This window comes from Thunnus albacares, chromosome 13 (genome assembly GCF_914725855.1).
Source record: "Thunnus albacares chromosome 13, fThuAlb1.1, whole genome shotgun sequence".
In the NCBI taxonomy this organism is placed as follows: Eukaryota; Metazoa; Chordata; class Actinopteri; order Scombriformes; family Scombridae; genus Thunnus; species Thunnus albacares.
Window position 1 is genome coordinate 7,989,658 of NC_058118.1, and position 22,603 is coordinate 8,012,260.

The following is a 22,603-nucleotide window of genomic DNA, read 5'->3' on the forward strand; positions in this document are numbered from 1 at the left end:
GATGGACCCAAATAATGCAAGCTGAATCCAAAATGACAGACACTGGAGAAGAGCGCAGATTGTTACTTTATGAAAACACACAAAAAAAGAATGCCAGTATGTGTCAACAGAAAAGAGGGAAGGCAATTTCATTTACTACAGATTTTATGCATTAAGAGTTTATATTTCAAAGGTGGGAGTTTCATCCCATGAAAAACTAATTTTGCTTCACTGCTTGCAGTTTCCTCCATCAAAATAGAATTTGTTGTGTCTGCAAACGCTGTCGAACTGCATACAACCCTGGTGTGTTTCTCTTAGGACTAAATCTTTTGTCTGTTTAAACTCACAGCATTTGATTGCATTTATACAATACTGTATAGTTCTGTCTGGACTGCAGAGGATATATGGTGTACCTGTGCTGGAACTGATGGTTTCTTTGCCAATAACGTGTCCCAGTAAGTCATACTGGTTCAGCCTGGAGCCATCCTCCGCCACAGCGACAGACCTCTCGTCTCCCTGGGTCCAAAGGTAGATCACCTCGTTATTGGTATAAGCATCTGGGTGACAGTGGAGATGAAGCAGTGGAGAACATGGGTTAGAGTCAACATATGAGGCAACTTTAAAACTTTATGTTTTTTCCTACAATTCCTATCTACTCACACTTGAGAACAGATGATTGAACATTTGCTATGCCAAAAAAGTTGCTGTAGAAAAGGTTACTATAGACTTCAGGGAATAAGGAAATGAGATGAGCACATTCTAAGACAATTTTGACTCTTAGTTATACACAGTATCAACCCAATATCGATAAGCCTGATAAATTTTTGAAGTTGATACTAATAAAGTGTTTTAAAAAATCAGCTGATATTCACTTTTTAGCCATGTTAACACTGTGGCTCTAGGAATGGCAATGTCAGTTGGTTGAGATATTTCAGTCTCAACAACTAGTGGATGGATTGCCATGAAATTTTGTGAAGACATTCATGGTCCCCAGATCCTCATGACTTTGGTGATCACCTGACTTTTCTTCTAGCACCAGCAGCAGGTCAAATTTCTTGTCACTTAACAGCCAACATACACCGATCAGCCATAACATTAAAACCACCTGCCTAATATTGTGTAGGTCCCCTTTGTGCCACCAAAACAGCTTTGACTCATTGATGCATGGACTCCAAAAGACCTCTGAAGGTGTCCTGTGGTATCTGGTACCAAGACATTAGCAGCAGATCCTTTAAGGGTGAGGTGGGGCTGCCATGGATCTGACTTGTTTTCCCAGCACATACCACAGATGCTCAATCAGATTGAGATCTGGGGAATCTGGAGGCCAAAGCTACACCTTGAACTCTTTGTCATGTTCCTCAAACCATTCCTGAACAATTTTTGCAGTGTGGCAGGGTGCATTATCCTGCTGAAAGAGGCCACTGCCATCAGGGAATACCATTGCCATCAAGGGGTGTACTTGGTCTGCGACAATGTTTAGGTAGGTGGTACATGTCAAAGTAACATCTACATGAATGCCAGGACCCAAGGTTTCCCAGCAGAACATTGCTCAGAGCATCACACTGCCTCCGCCAGCTTGCCTTCTTCCCATACTGCATCCTGGTGCCATCTCTTCCCCAGGTAAACGAGGCACACACACCCGGTCGTCCGAATGTTGTAAAAGAAAATTTTATTCATCAGACCAGGCCACCTTCTTCCATTGCTCAGCTCTGACGCTCACATGCCCATTGTAGGCGTTTTCGGCAGTGGACAGGGATCAGCATGAGCACTCTGACTTGTCTGCAGCTACACAGCCCCAAACACAGCAAGCTGTGATGCATTGTGTGTTCTGACACATGTCTATCGTAGCCAGCATTAATGGGCTAGCCTTTGGTTCCCATGTGCATCAATGAGCCTTGGGCACCCACCACCCTGTCACAGGTTCAACGGTTGTCTTTCTTTGGACCACTTTTGGTAGGTACTGACCATTGCATACTGGGAAGACCCCACAAGACCTGCCATTTTGGAGATGCTCTGACCCAGTCATCTAGTCATCGAGATTTGGCCCTTGTAAAAGTCGCTCAGATCCTTATGCTTGCCCATTTATCCTGCTTCAAACACATCAACTTCAACAACTGACTGTTCACTTGCTGCCTAATATATCCCACTCTTTGACAGGTACCATTGTAACATGATAATCATTGTTATTCACTTCACCTGTCATTGGTTTTAATCTTTTGGCTGATTGGTGTTTATGCCGATACTGATCATTCTTGGTCAATATTGGCCCAGACAATTTATCAATCTAGCACTAACGAACAGTAGAGTGATATTCCCCCGTTTAATTGTGTTTAAAGTTGTGTCCACATGCTAGAAACATGAACATGTTTTATAATTTAGTGTGTTGAATGTTATACTTCCTTGCTCATCTTTATTAAGGGAACTCTCATTTCAAGTCAGTGTTTACTTTTGCTATGTTGCAAACCCATCCTCCCCCCAAACAAACAGACCTCTAAGCATGAAAGTTATCCTCTAGTATTATATTTCTATAGTTGAGTGCAGTTTGAGACCTGAAGTTTTTCTAGGACAGGAAAGGCGCCCAACACCTGCAGAGAACAATCCTGACTCTGACCATCTGGACTGACTTACAACTGCCAAACTTCAGAGGACAGGCGTGTGCATCCATCGGGAAATCCTCCAGGTGCATTGGGCACTCGGCATGAATGGTCAACCTGAGGGGGTCAGAGGGAGAGAAAATACTCCACCAGTCAGGCTGCAATATGCTTGAGGTGGCCGTTGTGAACACATCATGACATCATGACACAAAATGCAGGTTGTATTTTCATAGACACATAATTTATTCTGCTCAAGGTCTGTTTACATGAACCTCTTGTACCCGATGACTGAGATTAATCACTGCAATAATTAAACCAGTTAAATATTCTTGTCAACCTGAGATATGCCCACAGATAGTGTAGAGTACAGGCATTTTAAAACTGCATTATGGAAGTTTGAAGAAAAACTAGAGGATGAACAGACTCTACCCTCTCTCTCTTCCCTCCTGTACTCCTGTAATGAGTGCGCAGCTGACTGACAACAACAAAAATAATCTATCTCTTGCACCAGAGTTTATTTCGTTTGGTCAGATGGCTGAGTTACAAAGTGCACTCTGCGAGTAAATGGCGAAATTGGGCATATTATCTCACTCATACTCATACTGTTTATTCAACATGGGTATTACATTAGCTGAGTTCAAACGAAACGGCAACCCATAAAACCATCCTACAGTGGACTGAGTTACTAATAAATGGACCACAAAATGGGTTATTGTGACTCAATTACAACATTTACAGTCCATGCGTCACTTCAAAACTGAACTATTTGAGCAACTGAGCAAGTCATTTGTAAAGCATGTCAGCTGTACTAAATGTGGCTTGATACACAATTAGTTTCATACTTATATTAGTTATTGTTAATATTGTATGCCTTGGGAGTGTGTACCGATTTTACATGTAAACTATTATTATATATTGAGCATGATTGAAAGTAAAATATAAAGTTAAAAAAAAAAAAAGTTAAACAATGAGAATGTATAATTCCCAGTTTCGTATTACAGAATGTTCCACATGTGAAGTTTTCACACTAGTAATAACAGCAGCAACATCAGGGACCACTTGTACAGACAAACTTATTGTTTCTACTTAGCTCCTTCTGTTGCCCTCGCAACAACTGTGTGCCTCCTGTCTTCCACCTACTTGGCTGCTGAAAAGTGGCTCACTAACTACGCATCATACAGCATTTAAACTGGCAACTAATTGACGAAATTCATCTAATTTCTAAGCTGTACTGACATTCTGACAGAAACAAAGGCAAAAAAGAGAAAAACCAAACAGATATTAGAATTACTTTGATCACAGACTACAACAAGGCAATTTGTCTTTGTACAATGTCAGAACTTCATATTTAGTATAAGGGGAACCAGACTACAGAGTCTAAAGATGTGTTAGCGCTTTGTGAGGCTGTATTCTGGCACAACTGCTTTGAGCCAATGTTAGCATGAGGACATGCTGATGCTTAGCACGTATAACGTTAACCATGTTCACCATCTTACTCATTTGCTAATCAGCAGTAAACACCAAGCACAGCTGAGGTTAATGGGAATGTAGTTTAGTTAGTCTTGCAGGTATTTAGTCATAAACCAAAGCATTGGACAAATGGAAATGTGATGATGGCGCTACAGGAAAAGTCAGAGATCACCAAAGTTACTACAATACATCCTAAAGGGGTACATGAATGTCTGAACAAAATTTCATGGCAATCCATTCAATAGTTGTTGAGATATTTCTCACAAAACCACATATGTCAACCTGATGGTAGCGCTAGAGGAAAGGTCATGGGAATCTGAGATTCATCCTCTGGGGAACATGGATATCTGTACCAAATTTAGTAGCAGTCCATCTAACAATTGGATATTACTCTCTGCACCAAAGCGGTTGGCTGACTGACCACACGTCCAACATTGCTATCCCAAGACCCATTCTGCTAGCATGCCTAAAAAGCAAGACTGACTAGATTATACAGTGCAAGCAAAAGCTTTGTTTTCATTATCTAAATATAACACATGCAGCATTGCACACACTTTCATCACTCTGAAATGGCTATCTACAAATATGGGTGTACAGTTGTTTTTGTTTTGGTGGTTCATAAGCTGTTCCCATTCAGGTATTTAAAAGTAACTAAATTATTGCAAAAAGTACACACTACTTCCTTTGATGAGGATATTTTAAACTTTTCATGAATTAATATTCTCTGTCAGGGGAACCAAATTGCTTTAGTAACCACATAGAGTTTGATTTAAATTTAAGTGAGCTGAGAGTGAGTGATAAAATGCTTTCACACAAAAACAGGACTGCAGCAGCACTGGCAGATAATACCAGCTCTCTCAATTCAAAAAATAATGACGAAATCCTGCAGAACAGGAGGCCCTCACAGCATTTGTCAGTTCAGATGCTGTAGACGTGCTGATTACATGGATTTAAGCGGTTGTTTAGTGAGGAATGCCAATCAACACAGCTGAGACACCTCACACTCAACTTCCAATAAAAATATGGATTTATTTTCTAAATCCTAAGACCTGAAAAGTATGCTCAAGCAAATTTTAAAGTTATCAGTCTTTCCTTTTGAGAATTATAGTCCATGAAGGTAAGGTAGCCCATGAACTGAACACCTATATAAAATTCTTAATAATACTGGTTAGCATTAGGATTTCTTATCGCATTTTGTATAGTGCCAGTTTAAAAAAGGCAGCGTTTCCCCTATATTCATTATGCAGTGGTGCACTGCCACTGCAAAATTATGAGCGCAGCTGCTAAAATTTCATACAATTATTAATATCAATGGGCTACTAATGCTTTTCACTGACACACTGTGCGAGCACGATAACACAGGGTGTTATCGTGAAATTGTTTTGAGTCATCCTCCCTCTCCTCATTCATAAAGGACATCTACGTGAAAGGTACTGTTATAAGAATAGCGTAGCTCCATTAAGGAATAGGGCAGTGCGTTGTGTGTGTGTGTGTGTAGTGAGTGTGTAGTTGAGCGAGTGGCAGAAAAGTGATGGTGAATGCGAGCGGAGCAGAAGGAGGAAAAGGTTAGCAGTAAGTTGTTCAATATGGCAGTAGATGTACAGTACAGACTACAGTGTGTTACTAAATGCTGCAGCTTGTCAAGACCAACAAAAAACTCGTCTATTGAAGGGGGTTAGCCCTGAAGTTAGCAACAATGTGTGACCAGCCTAACCTGACCAGGCTCACTTAAAGTGGACTGACCTTTTAAGGTCGACCAGCAATTCTCATGTTATTGTCAATCTCAGTTGCTCTTAAACTGAGAATGGAGAAATGTCTGGCTGCTTACTGTCTTCGAGTTTTTGATCAGTCACCCCAAGGCAGTCAACCTAGGGGAAACACTGAAAGGAATGACCTGAAAGATTTTTTTTTTTTTAAGCTCTTAATACCACAAGTAAACCAGAGGATCTGAATCAACCCTGGTCCAAATGCAACACAAAAGATAGAGACCCAAGTTGGGTTTTGTATTGTAGCTTGAAATTGAATAGAAATGTTGCTTCAATCTGGATATAGGATGACTTTTTGCTTTTGTCTGACAGATGTTGATCATACTGCTTCATACAATCTATTCATCATCTTACTGCACATTAACTTGTTTATGTATAGTAAACAAGGCAGTCCTTACAATACTCCATTACAGCTCAGATGTCTTTCTTGGCCTTGGCAGAACTGCCACCACATCAAATCTACTCATGTGGGACCACAAAATGAAATTCTTTCTATTTATTTATTTTCACCCATGAAAATCAATACTGACCTTGTGGACGAGCCACATGAAGATATTTCTTTTCAAGTGATTTAAAAGCTGTGATGCAAAGCTGCAGGGAAGGCTGATTGATTGACAGATTCAATGATTAGAGGGTTTAAACCAATGAATTATATTCTCTCTGTTCCTGTAGATAATAGCACTCACTGACTGTGACTGTCTTAGTCACTGAGTCCATTTACAGTGCACTTTACAGGCACGAAATACACAGAATGTCAGTTCTTTGATCAAGTGAATATTATTCACTGATCTGTCGGTGTGTGAAACTGTGACTGTCAGACAGATGAAATTATCAGAAATGATTCAGGTACAGTAGCTGCTGCATCAGCTCTCACAAACTTTTTATTTTTGATCCCTTGACTTTTCATGGAGCGCTGGCTTTAAATGAAATGTCTTTATTGGATGGACTGTCATGAAATTTGGTCCTCACATTTATGCCCCCCTCAGGATGAAGAATTTTGGTGATTCTCTGACTTCCCGCTAGTGACATTATTAGGTCTGGGGGTGCAACTAATTATTTTCGTTATCAATTGAACTGATGTCAGTGAATAGGCAAACATATCCAACGCAATTTCCCAGAGATCAAGGTGACAGTCCAAAACCCATTGATTTTTAGTTTACTATCACATAAGACTTAAAAACCAGAAAATATTCAGTTTAGAACTTGGAAGTTGGAAGACTTTTTGACATTTTAACTAAACATAATGGCTTAAACGGTTAATAGAAATGAAAAATGTTTCAGATTAATTTTCTGTTGATCGACTAATTGTTTAGCTCTAATAAGGTAAAAACTTTAATTTGTCCAATACTTTGGTTTATTAACAAATACCTGCAAAACTAACAGCATCCCATCAGGGAGTTAAACTTGAACCAAGCCTGCTAACACACTAAACTAATGGTGGTGAGCATGGTGAACATCATACCTGCTAAACATCAGCATGTTACCATTGTCATTATGAGCATGTTTAGAATTTAGCTCAAAGCACTGCTATCCCCAAGTACAGCATCACAGAGCCACTAGCATGGCTGCAGACTCTGTCTTGTTAAAGCACAATATTAAACAAAAAAGCGTCAGTGTTGACTGCGGGGTGATTTCAAAAGCGGCTCACCTCATAGTGTAGAGAAGGGTGCCGTTGTCAACTAGTCGTAGCAGTTTGTTCGGAGTTGTCATGTTGTGGGCCACAGATTTCTTTCCATTGTGGAAAAAGGTATCAGGTGTCCAGATCTTACTGGCCAGGAGATTGTTGAGGGGTAAAACTTGCATGGGCCCGTCAAACTTCAGCCTCTCATCCCTCCAGCTCTGACGGAAGAAGACATCGATGGTGTACTCCTGTTGAGAAGAGAGCGAGAGGGATTAGTTGGGAAGGAAACAGTGTACAGAGTTGGGAAACGATATGTAATATTTAACAGAAATAGATGGCACTCTTTATACTGAGGAAATTACTTGCAGTATATAACATTAACCTTTTTAACACTCACTGATCCACTCGACGGACAAATAATAAAAGAAAATATAAAATCAAGAAAATCCAACTGATTCAAATAAGATATTTGTGCATATTTGACAAAAACGATTGATAATAAACTGATACTATCAGATTTGTAGTGGAACCATCACTTGTGGCAACTGTAAATGTAAAATTATTATCAGTCATCTTGTTTAAAAAGATACACGTGCCATGCTTTGCCATCTGTCAACCACAAGTTAAAAAAAAAAACAAAACTATAAGAAACAGCTTTAAAAGGAAAAACTGTCCAACATCCTCTCTATCAAACATGGTGCTCACACAAGTATACATGTCAGCCATACCAGTAATTGAAAAAAAATCTCTTCTGTAACATGTAATTACTACTCTAACAATATTGTTTCAAACTTTATGTCTAAGAATTGGCTGAGACACAAATTAGCTTCAGCTTGAAACTTCATAATACATCTGTTTCATGTTTTATTAATATGCAACAATGTGTTTGTGTTGTCACTAACGCATGTAAATGTAAATGAAATAAAAATGAATGCAGGAAGTAGCCAGTCAAAAGGAATTTACTTCACATTATTCGTTCAATAGGACTTGGTGTCCTAGCAACAGTCTTCCCTCATCAGTTGCGTGCAGCGGCTGTGCAGACTGAGTGCAGCTGTCTTCACAGAGTGAGATAGAAATGAGCTGTTTGTATCATTTGACTGTAACATGCAACAGTCCACGTTATTGGTGATCAATAATTGTGCTTTCGTTTTGTACAGTGAAAGGGCATTCGTAGCTCACCTGTGAGCTGTAACTGCTCATTTCTCAGTTGCTTTAAAAACAGGAAGCCATCACCCTCAAAAGGGGAGATGTACAGCTTCCACTCAGCACATCAACAGGGATGAACAGTGCAGGATTGATGCCTGTTAATTGATATGATTGACCTCCTGATGGCCTGCAATCCTGCAATAAAACATCATCTGGCCTCACAACAGTGCTCTTAATAAAGCCCACAGAGAGCATTATAGATGGATAACAGCAAGAAAAAAAGAGGGAATGTGACAAACACGTTTGCCTCAAACCCTTTCTTCTTTTTTATTGAGCTTTGTTTCTAATTTAATTGCAGTCTCTGTTCAGTACTGTTTGTGTCTACCATCTCTTTATATCTAATAAAAAAAACAGGGTTCAAAATAATTTATCTATTTTTACACTAATTCTATCACATTGAGTTTAGTCATGAATTATGTGCCCCTTGCAGATAACAAAGGACTCCCCAGGTCATGAGTAAGACTGATGAACATACACACATGGACACCAAGACGCACACTACGCTGATTTATTCTGTGTCCTGCGCATCTTGCACCAAAACTTTCCGGCAACAATCCATGAAAGTTTGGCACAGAAAAACTGAGGACCACTTACATCTCCATTACCGCAGTTATACACGTAAATGCACTTTTTTCTTCTTGTCTTCTTTTTTGACATCCAACAGCATTGCCAAATCTCATCCAAATCATTGTAAAACGTCAGGTGATGAATAGACAATGGTGTGTTTGGCTCAGCTGGGCAAAGCCCTCATTTGTTTGCTTCTTTTGAGCAGAAATCTTCTGTAAACACAGGGAATTAATTTGAAAATTGACTACGTTTTTCCTCATTCCTGTCTTTCAATCTCCACACAGAGCCAAATGGCACAATCAGTTCAAATGCCAGCTGGTGTTCCTCCAGGGACTGAGTGATTGATTTCTCCTTGACACAGGGACAGAGTAGAGCCTCTACTCAACAGCACTTTTCAAATGTGTCTTTTATAGCAGGATCATGAATGGATTTACTGTAGTAAAAAACTGTAATCTAAATGGCATTTTAAAACACATTTGTGGCATCTGAATGACAGTTTTACAAATACATTCATGAATACAGAATTACTCTTCAGATATACAACACATATCCTTTTTTTTTTTTTTAAAACCTATATATTATTTTTGGCATCTTGCCTTTATTAGAAAGCACAGTGAGGAGCTGCAGGATATGTGGGGAGAGAGAAACGGGGGGCGACATGTTGCAACAGTCAGTTAAACTTTTATTCATATCATATTAATAATTTAAGCTTACACACTAAATAGATTTGAACCTGGACCTATTTGGATTATGCAGATAGTGATAAAGAGTACTGAATTTATAATCAATGTTGCACATCTGTTGCTGCTATTTAAAATTAAGTATCAGATTGTCCCCAATAATAAAGGACTCTGATTGGGATCAGGGCCAAAAAAACTGATCAGGACATCCCCAGATAAAAATGGAAATTAGAATGAATGATGATTTGATTATGCGGCGTAGTTCTCTGGTGCTGCAATTAATGATTGTTTTGTTTTGTTTTGTTTTTTATCAATTCATACAGTATGTTGATGATTTTTTTGATTATTTAGTCTCTGCCCATCACAACTTTCCAGAGCACAAGGTGATGTCTTCAAATTGTTTGTTTTGTCCAACCAGAAGTCCAAAACCATATAAATGAAACTGAGAATGATATAAAACAGAGAAAAGCAGCAAATCCTCACATTTCAAAAGCTAAAACAATTTTTGTCTCATTTCTGATTCATTTTCTGATGAATCTGCTGCTGTAGAAATGTTAGAATAAATGTCCTTCATACAGAAACTTGGTTTACTTTTGGTTTACCTTGAAAAAACTAAGAAGGTTGAAGGTGCAGTCTTTTGTGCTGTTTCTAGACACACATCCAGTATGCTTCACATGAGCTTCAAAGTGCACAGTCTCAAGCACAATTTCAGCATCTACTCCACAGAGCTGAAGAAGTTTTAAGGGGTCAAATCAGGCTACATTAAGCAAGTCACCTTGATTGTTGCATATATACAACAACTAATATTGTATGGTTGGGTTTCCAACTGTCACTGTTTTATATTCCATAACTAAATGGGTCTCTAATGTTTCATGTTGACATTAATTACTGAACACTTTCAGTAAATACTATAGGATTGTCACAGCAGGAAGAGAACGCACAGACAGATAAATAAAGACAAGAGGAAGAACAAGCTTGTCACGCACACAAAGAAATGTCTCCTTTGCTCATATGTGAGAGTGAGTCTCAGCGGAGGGGGAGTGGTAGAGAGAACCGTCCAATAGTGGGGCAGAAATGGAGAGAAAATGATGAGAATGAAAGGAAATGAGGAAAGGCTGATAAGGTGGCAGTTAAGGTAGGATGTACAGTAGACTGGGCTAAATGAGTCTAGACGTTAAAAAAACGACCATGTCTGGTTCCCTGATAATGGCAGAAAGGTTGTGTCTAATATCTGATAGAATATTAATGCAGCCTTTTATCTTGAATTAATGAGTTCATTAAATTCTAAACATTTAGATTTTAATAATGTCATCAGGTTTTAGTTTTAATTTGGCTTCATGAACAGATTTGGACTTTTTTTTTAATGGCTTATTTCAGTCTCCTGTGGATTTAAGGTCCAACCACTTTTTCTTTTTATTTCAGTGAATCATTTGGTTCACTGCTACATATCTGGCATTTTAAAAGCCCAACAATCTTTTTCTTTTTTCAAATAAATTACAAAATAACAATGAATCTTTCATCTCTGAAGGAAAATTACCACGCTGCTCTGTCAAAGAAATTGCTGAATATTTTGCACCGTATTTATTGCCCAATGTTCTTACTTGGTAAAAACATAACACACACACTGTGTTTATCTACATTAACTGACTCGTTTGACAGGATTGATTTAGTGTCCCTGACAAGATATTGTATTTTGCAAGAGAGCCATTTCCACAATTTCTTGAGCAGAAATGTTATGTGTGATATATGTGATGATGTCTTATTTTTGACAGCTCACAGCAGGCCAGAGATAACTCTTTGATTAGCTGGTGTGGTAATGACACAGACTACTTCCTGGAGGAAGCATATCTATTAGAACTGGCTTTTCTGAACTTCACACTCTGGGCATTGTAATGATTAGTCAAAGACTTGATTAATGCCTTAATTACAAGTCCTTCTTTGCTCTCCCGTTGTCAATTATTCTCTCTCGCTTTGCTTTTTGCGTACAGTTCACCTTTCCCTGTTGGGAGTGTAACCTGTGCGAGACTTGCAATGAGCTGTGAATCCCATACCAACTCCAATTATCTTCAGTGTTCACCAGCGTCTGCTGCTGTGAGGCGCAAACACGTTTTAGCACTTCATTATGCCACACTTCAGACATCAACATTTTGTTCCACAGATATAATCGACGTAGAATCAGATAGCAGCAAACAAATGAAGGATATGTTGCACTGAACATGCAATAATTTAAGCGAGTATAAACATAATGCATTTTTAAGATCAAAGACACATTATTAAATTATGGTTATTTTGAGCTCCTCTCAAGTAAATGAGCATAAGTGGCTCACATTCAAGAAGAACAATGTCCATGTGCAACCATATCTTCTAAAAATTAACTTTTATTTACTAATTGATTTTTGCCTCAGATATAATGAAGGAAACATGATTGCTGTGTGGTTGATGTTCACCAAGTACTACATTATTGGTCAGGATCGATGGTTGCTGTACAGAGCATAGGACTTTGATTATGGAGACCAGGATTCACCAATGATCTTTCAACAATCATATCACAATCTTAGTCAACACCACTTGGCCACAAAATGTAAAATATCTATAGTATTAAAACAACAGCAGCAGCACACCTTGAGAAGAAATACTCCTTATTTTCAAGGTAGCCCTCATATATAGTCAAAGAGAATGGATTATGTAAGTGTACTAAAATAGATTTTAGTACACATAATGTGGCACAGCTAAAACAAAATGATTTAACTGGATGAAAATTGATTGAAATCACTGTGCAGTAATAATAAAGATACTTAACAAAAGTATTTGAGGGTTATGTCTTGAGGGAGGAAACATGTTTTTCACTACACATAGATTTCTATGAAACCTTTTATGTCATATACACACTCAGTCTAACAACACAAGTTTCACAACAAGAGGCTGCAACAGGGGAGAAGGTCCCATTGTGCCACCACCACTGGCTCAAATGTATTTGTCATCGCGGGGGTCAGCCGATTATTGGCCTGGCTGATTATCAGAATCGTTATTTTTCCTATCTGATTGCCAATATGCGCTATTTTGGCTCTGATGCGGCAGCCTCTCTCTATAGTCATCGCTCTGTGTTCTTGAGCAATGTCCTGTCCTGTCTGATTGATTACACATCATGAGTAATAGCCTATCAACGCTGAAGGCTGTGCATGCTCTTGTGCAACAGACAGCACAGAGCTGCATCTGCAGACTGGAGCAGCTCCGGTGAGCAAGTGGAACTGCGTTTCAAAGGTAAGGTAGCAGATATTGCCAAAGTTGCAATAAACGTCACAATCCTTTATGCTGAAGTTTTAAAAACGCCACAATCTTATGATCTATTTCTATGATGACAAGCATGCCCAGTTTCCCAGGTACACCGCAGAAAATGCCTGAATAACGCACTTTGTTGCAGTGATTTAACGTAAGCTAATGTTGAGTCTCGTAGAGCTAATTTGAATGCGATAGCAAATGTCAACAAGTTCTTTTGTTGAGCCAGAATTTAGCCACCTGACTAGCAAAAAAAAAAAATTATTTCTTGCACGTCACTTACCAGGGCTGGTCATACTCTGTCTCAACCCTCTTGTTAGAGACTGTAGATGTAATGGAACTGCATGTAAGGCCTGTTAATCCACACAGACTGCTTAGATGGTGTACAGTTGTCAGAGTTGAATAATCACTTCTATTGCTATTGTACATATTCAGCTATAGTAATCATAGTCCTATTTTAAGAGTGTATGTTTTTCTAAAAGGTGCTAGGGGACCAAGACAAATTTCCAATTCTCTGTATTTTTGTGAAGAGGGGCTTAATTGCTAGTCTTTGAACAAGGACACCATGATTGATGCAGAATCCAGGAGTTCACCTTCAAATTTTAGTAACACAAACCTCCATCTGTTCTGTTCAGAAGACCTTGAGCTGCTCAGGCATTTTGGGGTTTGAGTTTCCTGCATTTTAAACATACTGGCTGTGTGCTGAAAATTCAGCTTTTCCAGAAATGTTTACTTGCAGAGACTGTGAAACCTTGGCAAGATCAGGCCATCACTGACATCTTTGTGAAAGCAAGCCTTAGCACAGTACCTGTGACAGCCTAAATCGCTTCCCATTTCATCAGAGCAGACCTGTCACATCCTACCATGAAACAGGTAAATGTGCCTTGACACTGCATACATGTGGATGAGATGCGATGCATAGAACTTGCGAGAGGAAGGGAGGAGGACAGGAAAAAAAGCAAAGGAAAAATCAGCTAGAGGAAGTGAGGAGGGGTAGGCTTGAGGTAGAGAAACACACCCGCCTACTTACTAGAGATCAACATCAAGATCGTAACCCACATTCTGGGTCTTGTGACACTGGAGAAATCTGCCATGGTCACACACTCTAAGCTCCTCGCGCAGACTCTGAACAACGTGCCTTCTTAGTGGCGCATAATATTCAAGTGCAGTTAGCTCTTCTCCTGTTGTGGTTGTGGGACACTAAAGGCAGATGTGGCGTACTGGGGTCCAAGTGAAGGCTGAACAAATGGCCCTTAGTGTGAGCGAGAAGCAGACATTTCTGGGACACTTAATGTCGTGTACATCCAGTGGTCCAATTACCCATCTCTGTAACATCAAGTATGAGATGCCTTGGGTATAGAGTGTGCTCTGTCTAGGGACATCTCAGTTTTAACAATTTCTTCAAGCATTTAATGCTCCACATTTTTAGCCACACCGCTCGTGGCATAGCATGGCTCAAGGGATGGCAATGCCAGTCGGTCAGTCCACCACTTTCGTCCAACAACTATTGGATGGATTGTCATGAAATTTAGTACAGACATTCATTGTCCCCAGAGGATGAATTCAGAAAACTTTGGTGACCCCTTAACTTTGCGTCTAGTGTCACCACCAGGTCGAAATTTTCACTTATCCGGTGAATGTTTGTACATCTAACAGACGATTGGCTCACACATGCATGGTTCCCAGACAATGTATCCAACTGACTTGTGATCCCTTGACTTTTCCGCAAGCACCACCATGAGGCTGACATTTGTGGTTTTGAGTGAAATGTCTCAACAACTACTGGATGGACTGCCATGAAATTTGTTTCAAACATTGTTGTTCCCTAAAGGATGAATGATTGTGGTCATAAACCAAAGTATTGGACAAACTGAAAAGCTGACCTGATGATGGGGCAACATGTAAAACCAGAAATGTTTTGCTGTGGTCAAAACATTTCCTTCATTCTCAGCTGTGAAGGTGAACATGGTAAACAGTACCTGCTAAACATGTTAGCATTGTCAATGGGAGCATGTTACTGTGGCATGCTGATGTTAGCATCTAGCTCAAAGTACTGCTTTGCTTAAGTACAGCATCACAGAACCATTAATTTGGTTATAGACTCTTAGCCTTATTGGAAACACATCAATAATCCATTTCATGAATTTAAGCTCCAACAAATGTTCCAACAGATGTTGATTTCAAGGTCACCTGCAGTGAATACAGTGAATGCTGTGAATGCGCTCCAAACAATTTAGAAAAGAACACTTTTCTAAAGGTGGTGGTGGTAGTAGGTGATAAGAACCTTGAACAGAACTGAATGGACAGTATTTCTCTCTGGCTTGGGTGATATGGTATTTGATGCCAAGTACAATCCAGGGCTAGCTCCATGTGCATGTACTTCCCCATACAAAACTAAAAAGCAAGCCTTAATTACAACTTCAAGGTAACTAATTAATACCAAAAATCTGCACATATGAACAGTTTTGACTTATTCACATTTATTTTAGATATTCAACCTGTCCATGTGACTTTGTGTTCCCATTTCTGCATTGAATCAAAAGCAATGGTAGCATTTATTGAGTGGTGTATTAGTTTATTCAGAGGGAGCACTTTCAATTTAAAGCTTATTAAAGAGTTTAATGAGCTTTATTTAAATGGCTTATTAAAGGAATCTACAGGGAAACAACTAGCTTTGACTAAACAATCACAGAGTAACATGATAAGAATTAGATTTATTTCTTTTGTTCATTTTCAGCAGCATACACCTGATTTCCCTCACTTTATTTTAATGGCTAGATACATAGTTGCCCCAAATTAATCTGTTAAACTCTGGTGAATTATCTCCGATACAGAACTTCCCTTTGGAGAACACTTCAAGGAGATATCTTGAAAAGCCTCTTTTCACCTCTGAAATACCTCCAGGCTTAGTCATTTCCTCTCCTTTAACTGACCTAGAAAACTGGTCCCTGCTTTTGTTTCCCAGAACAGTTTAGTGCAATACACTGAGGCTGTCCCCCTTTACACACTTAAATAACACATCCGACTCATTCTGAACTTGGTAGCCTGGAAACTTGTGAACCAGAAAACATGATTGCACGACCCTGACCTACAGTAGATTTGCCTTCATTGTCTGTGTGTAGCAGAGCTCAGTGTCTTCAAAACCCAGAATTACTTTATAAAAAAACTTGAAAATAACTCGACCATCAGTACATCACAGGTTTACCTGATCTCAAAAACCCGGTGCCGCTCTCTGCTTACCAGATGCAACAGTCCTTGTTATTCTCTAAACTCAAAAGAACAACTGAGCCACCCTCCCACCCACTCACCCTCAGAGGGTGCCCTCCGTTTTCGAAACAGGCACCAATTTCAGCTATTGAGACTGCTCATTATTTAAGTCCAGAGTCAAGACCTACTTATTTAGTACAGCCTCCTATCCACATTTGCTCACTGTACTGTATAATCGACGTTGTTGTCCTTTGATTCCCTCCTCTGCTGAAAGAGCACCAGAGCTCCTATTGCTGATCTGTGACCAACTAAATCATTCAACAACAAATTCTACCTTTTTTGTGAGGGTAGAATTTAGTAGATACAGCAGGAGTGTTAGAGAAAATGTTCAGTGAATTTCCATAATTTTTGCTCTAAATGCAAAGTGCACAAATGCATTTTCCCACTTATGCTTTGTTGTGAACACTGCACAAAATTTAGATTTATTCACAAAACCTGTAAATGTATCTGGATGGGCCTTAGCAGTCTACAATATGAACATAAAAAATATTAAAACTGTAAGCTGATACAGTCCGAATGCAAGATATAAGGAAAAAAAGAGTGAAAAAAAGAGATTCGGCTTTATACACTACATATATCACAGAAGCAAAAGATAAAAACAAGCATATAATATGCACATTGCAATGCATATATGTACAGACTCAAAGTGTTTTACAAGATGATACTGACTCGTCTGTTCTATACTGTGATGCTTCCTGAGGGCTAAATCCTTATCATCTTTTGAGGCTAGACTGTGAAAAATCTTGAAAGGAAATGCTGGAAGCCTTCATGCAGTGTTCATGTGCATATTGAGAATGAACACACAGTATAGCTAGGGGGCAGAATGAGCCTTGCCGTGGTAATGATCGGTGAAATCCTGACATCAAATCTAAAGATAACTAAGTAATGCAGAAATTAGAACAAAAATCTATATGTTGATGCCTTGTTTCCACATATGAGAAGTCAAACAGTGGCAGCTACTGTACATACAGCCCTGTGGCATAGAGACCAATGCAAGTTCTAATCTCTAACTACACTACAGTTATACAACATGCAGCTCTGACCAGAACATCACCACAAGCGGGCTGCCATGTCCTGTGCACCCATCTCGTGTGCTGCTGACTGTGCTCTGTGTCGTTTGCCATTGATTCATGAAGTTGCCAAGTGGAGCATGTGAAGAGAATAAAAGATTGGGGCTAGAATTGAGCCCAGAGAGACCCCAAAGGTGATATCTGCTGAAAAAGATAAAGTACTTCCTATTGTCATAAAGTAAGAGAGCTAACACAGTCTCACAAAGCAAGTTCAGCATACTGTATCTCCACAGTGGCATGAAGGTTGACGTCAAACCCAAGATTTCTGTTTTTGAGTTATAGAAACATTCATTCAAAAACATGGCATATGTAACAAACTTCCAATGCAGGAAATTTTGTTTTGCAGTAAATCATTACTTCCTGTTAAGTACAATCCACAGCTCCTAATGTATGAATGGGAGCTGTACATTAAATCAACTGAAAAGTATAAGCACCCCATCAGTTCCTGCACCTTGAGGTTGTGAAAATATATTCACAGTCAGGCACATGTCACCCGGGGCTGCGCTGATGGAAAAATGTTTGCAGGCTACTGAATCAATCCCTGTCGAGATTTTCATTATGCAAAGTTAAAACTGGTAAATTATTGATAACTATGTTAACTAATGTAAGCTAAGTGCTACTTGAGTGTGCAGATGGTTGGGAGTCTATACAAGCACATTGATCACAGTACAACAGCGAGTTACAAAATGTCAAAGGAAATGGTCTCTGTCACAGTTATGACCTCACTTTGATAAGTTGTGTTACTTGACATAATTTTGGCAATGGTGACCAATTGATTTGCACATAATCTACTGCTAATACACTATCAATGAAAGAAAAGCGATCCTTTCTTAAGACTTTTGCCGTCCACCCAGCCACTGTAATTATCTTCACTTAAATCCATGAAATCTTCATGAGATCCTCATCCTCACTCGTGTAAAATTTGAGTCTGACAGCCTAAACGAAAGCTGCACCAGAGCAGCTTATGCGTCGAGCCTTGTTATAATGTGAAACAGCCTCTCTCGTGAGACCAAAAAAACTCAACTCAAAACCCGCTAATCTAGCTACGTCACACAGGCTGTCGAGCCAGCTCAGAGCTGAGCCAGAGAAACTACCCAGTGCTCAAGGCGGTCAATTAGAGCTGCATAATCAAATATGTCAAATGCCCCATAAGGTCCCAAGACAAAGGGTGAACCATCTCCAGCATCTGCTGTTTAAAGGAGGTCATCCAGGGCGCTGTGGGGAATTTCTCCAGAATTATACTGTTTTAAAAAGATAGCACTCTAACTACTACAACTTTCTAAAATGGTTTTAGGGATTTCGGTTGATGCATGCAATACAATGACATGTACATGAAATGTTTTTTCCTGCTGTGAAAGGCTGCATTATTATTATTATTTTTTTTTTTTGACTGCTCCATCTGAGTAGTGAAATTAACAATGGATAATGGCTGCAAATCACATTAGTAATGATCTTTTTAAATCTGATCATATCACCCAACACTAATTGTCCAACCAAAATATTCCCACTTTAGTAAGTGATATAGTCATATTAGATTTTTCAGTGGTTTGCTAGAAACAGCATTTTAGAGTTTGTAGTTGTCTGTATTCAAACAAGACTAGGTGTTTCCAGAAGTGTTGCATGCATGAAAGTGGAGGAAAATGTGCCCGTAGCCACATAACTATGTATAAAAAATAAATTACTAGGACCAACAATGTCAAAATTGTCTGTAAGGAACTTTGTAGGAGCTGCATCAAGTAGACAGGTAGAACCCTTCATGCGGAAAGTGGCTTCCTTTTGAGTACAAAAGGAATATTGGTTTAAAATAGCTGTAGTCTGTCAAACTGTGGCCACAGAGAGCAAAAAACATAAGAGAAGCAAGCAGGTTTGCTGTGGTTAGTTGGTTACCACCATTTACTCATTCCTTCACTGAATAAACGTCATCGTGCTTTATCTTAAATGAACACATGACATTTTTTTATTGTTTGATACTAAGCTAGACTTATCTATCCCTGACATGTAAAAAGATGTTTACTTCAATGTTGCTCTGCCATAAGTTCATATTTTGCTTATATGATCTTATATGATCAGATGTTAGTAGGATAGAGGAATACAGTCTGATAACTTTCCCAGATTTGATGACATTGTGATGATTAGTGAGGAGCAAGATGAAGAGAATAATACTCACCATGTCTGTGTCTGACACTGGCCCAAAACTCGTCACATAGATGTTTGTCCTCACTTCTGTCACACTCTCTGAGGAAAGACACAAAAAGGGACCAGGAAACATTACAGTGCAGTCTGTATACAAAAAGCTTTACTCCAGCTCTATCTTTAAGCTGATTGTTTGTGTACACGATGGTGAAGCCTGTTGGCATTTAACTAAGCCTCTTCACAAAAATTCAACAGTAATCAAGAGTTAGAGGAACACTTCAAACTAAGGAGGAACTGCAGATTTAGTCCTCCTTTCTGGATGGCTTAGTACCTGGATTCTTACTGTCTTTGTCATCATTTTGTCCATCCATGTCAGTGTTGATGTGCTATAGACTGCTGGTTTAACAACATCATTCTGGACCAGCTGTATTAGATGTCTCCTAGATTCAAGCATTGCTAGATAGCATTGTTTATGTAGCACTCCCAACATTCTTGGCCCAGGAGGGCTTTTTCAATCTCTATCCAGGGGCAAAAATGTTACTGTGAGCAACTTCACAGATGCTTTTTCAAGTCTTTTTTTCAGTACTACCATTTGTTTGGCTCAAGCTAGTTTTGTCCACTACAGCATAAAATGTGCCTTGGGCCAGGCCCAAGTCTGTATCTTTGGAGAGAAGACATCCCTTTTGACCCAAAATAAGTTTAGTTAGCCTGCCCCAAAAACATTTAATAGTCCCTGAGGGATTGGCTCAGGAATAAAATGCAGCAGCTCAGTATTAAGCGTGTCTGTGTTTTTTATTCAAATAATGTGCACACTTTGTTGGCATTACACAATTCTATACACAAATTATAATCACATTAGACATGATGTAGGCTATTGTAGTATGAATCTGGCATGACTGTTACAAGGCTTTTCTGCTCATATTCTTTAATTATAATTACATGTATCATTGCACATTACATCACATTACAAGCTCTATAATTGCTTTTCTTCTGTCATAATGATTTATAGTTGAATCTTGATACTGTAACAACAATCAAATTGATCATCATACAGTAAGTTAGTCAAGACTTTTAAATGTTATATTAATTACAAGCAGTGGGATAATTGTTTTCAAATACTTCTCACATGATGTTAATATATTGTTAAGTAGTGCATGATATGAAAGTCGTGACAGATCAAAGTTTGCCCTCTTCAATGTGGGCTGAATCAGCTCCTCTGAGGAAATGTGTAAAGCAGGCTTTTGGGCCATTGGTGAGACAAATAGCTGCTCCCAGCAGTGCAACAACTAGAGAGTGATGAGGCTTTTCTCCGAAAGTGAATAGATCCTCAGCTCTAACTGTGTCCCAGATCTAAGAGACCACCCACAGGTGAAGTCTCCAATCCTCTGGCAAAGGGCCCCCTGTGAGACAAGATCCACGACCACATTAATCATTCCTGCAACACAAATAGCCCTCACAAATACGTGATTATCACAGCACCAAGTCAGCAGTTTGCATGGCAGGCAGAGGCGGTGAACAGAATGAGTTGCCCCCTTTTCTGTTTACAACAATGCACCAGAGCATAGGGTAGATCTAATAGATGCTGCTGAAAATGAAATGAAGTAGAGTTCTGTAAAAATAAATAATAATAACTTTATTTACATAGCACTTTTCAAAAACAGGTTACAAAGTATTTTAAAAAGACATCAAAACAAGAGAAATTTCCAGATAAATAATAAATAAAAGTAGAATGGCACAGTAATAAAGACATGCAAGGTATGAATTACTAAAACACAGTAAAACAAGTAAAGTAAAAACAGAAGGATAACCAATTCAAGAGAAAGCAAGAGATTTAAAAGAAGAAACAGAGCTAGCCTGCCTGATCTCCTTCGGCAGGTCGTTCCAGAGTCGTTTCCTGACCCCAAAGGCTCTGTCTCCTCTGGTTTTTAGCCTTGACCTAGGAATTACTAACAGACCTCTGCTGGAGGATCTCAGGCTGCATTCAGGCTCATAAGGGGTTAGTAAATCAGTGATATAATCGGGGGCCAATCCCCAATGTGCTTTAAAAGTAAAATTTTAAAATAAATTCTAAAACGTACAGGTAACCAGTGTATAGATGCTAAAATAGGCATTATGTGGATTTTTCTATTGGATTTTGTGAGTAGTCTTGCTGCAACATCTTCATCAACTAGATGAAGTTTGGAGACGTACTGAGTGAGACAGGAATACAGCGAGTTATGGTAGACTAAGCGGGATGTAATTAAAGTGTGGACAGTTTCCAGATGCTTAGCGTATATATTATAGATCTAATTTTAGAGATTTTGGGAAGTTGCAGAGAGCACAATTGACCTGTTGGTCAAACTTAAGTTTGTCATCAAAGATAAGACCCAGATTTCTGCACTGGGTTTTGATACAACAGGGTAAATAACCTAAGTGAGAGGAGAGGGGCTCACTGGAAGGGTCTGGACCTATGATAAAGGCTTCTGATTTATCTGAATTTAACTGAAGAAAGTTTTGAGAGGGCCAGTTATTAACATCTGTAAGACAGGATTGTATTTTGACCTGTTGTGTTGTGTTGTGTTGTGTTGTCGGAGTCAAACGAGAAAGAGATCATGGAGTCATCTGCATAAAAATGGAAACTGATGTTGTACTTAAAGATTTGACCAGAGGTAATATATAAATGGAGAATAATAAAGGGCCAAGGACTGAGCCTTGAGGCACTCCATAGGAGAAATGGTAGGTGGAGGATTTAAAGTTACCATTGGCCACACGGAATTTCCTATTAGAAAGATAGGTATAAAACCAATCTGAAACTGTACCTGATATGTCAGCCCGATGCTTAAGTCATTCAATTAAAATCACATGATTGTGACAACTGTGTCAAAGGCTGCAGTAAGATCTAAAAGCAATAAAACAGATGTTTGGCCATTGTCAGCTGCTAAAAGAATATCATTAAGAACTCTAAGAAGTGCAGTCTCAGTGCTGTGACCCACCC

The 22,603-nt window shown here is 39.1% G+C and overlaps 1 protein-coding gene and 1 long non-coding RNA gene across 5 annotated transcripts in view; one reads left to right on the forward strand and one right to left on the reverse strand.

The window, feature by feature from the left end:
• The window catches only part of LOC122996047, a 66,947-nt gene that overhangs the window by 22,042 nt on the left and 22,302 nt on the right, over positions 1–22,603 (forward strand). The gene's annotated exons all lie outside the window — the stretch shown is intronic.
• gabra3 (gamma-aminobutyric acid type A receptor subunit alpha3) overlaps positions 1–22,603 on the reverse strand; it is a 97,815-nt gene that overhangs the window by 17,210 nt on the left and 58,002 nt on the right. Inside the window, exons 4-7 of the mRNA XM_044371571.1 lie at positions 19,664–19,731; positions 7,458–7,678; positions 2,608–2,690; positions 393–536 (exon numbers count right to left, since the gene is read on the reverse strand). Coding sequence (XP_044227506.1) covers positions 393–536; positions 2,608–2,690; positions 7,458–7,678; positions 19,664–19,731 — 516 coding nt within the window. The remainder of the gene's footprint in view (positions 1–392; positions 537–2,607; positions 2,691–7,457; positions 7,679–19,663; positions 19,732–22,603) is intronic.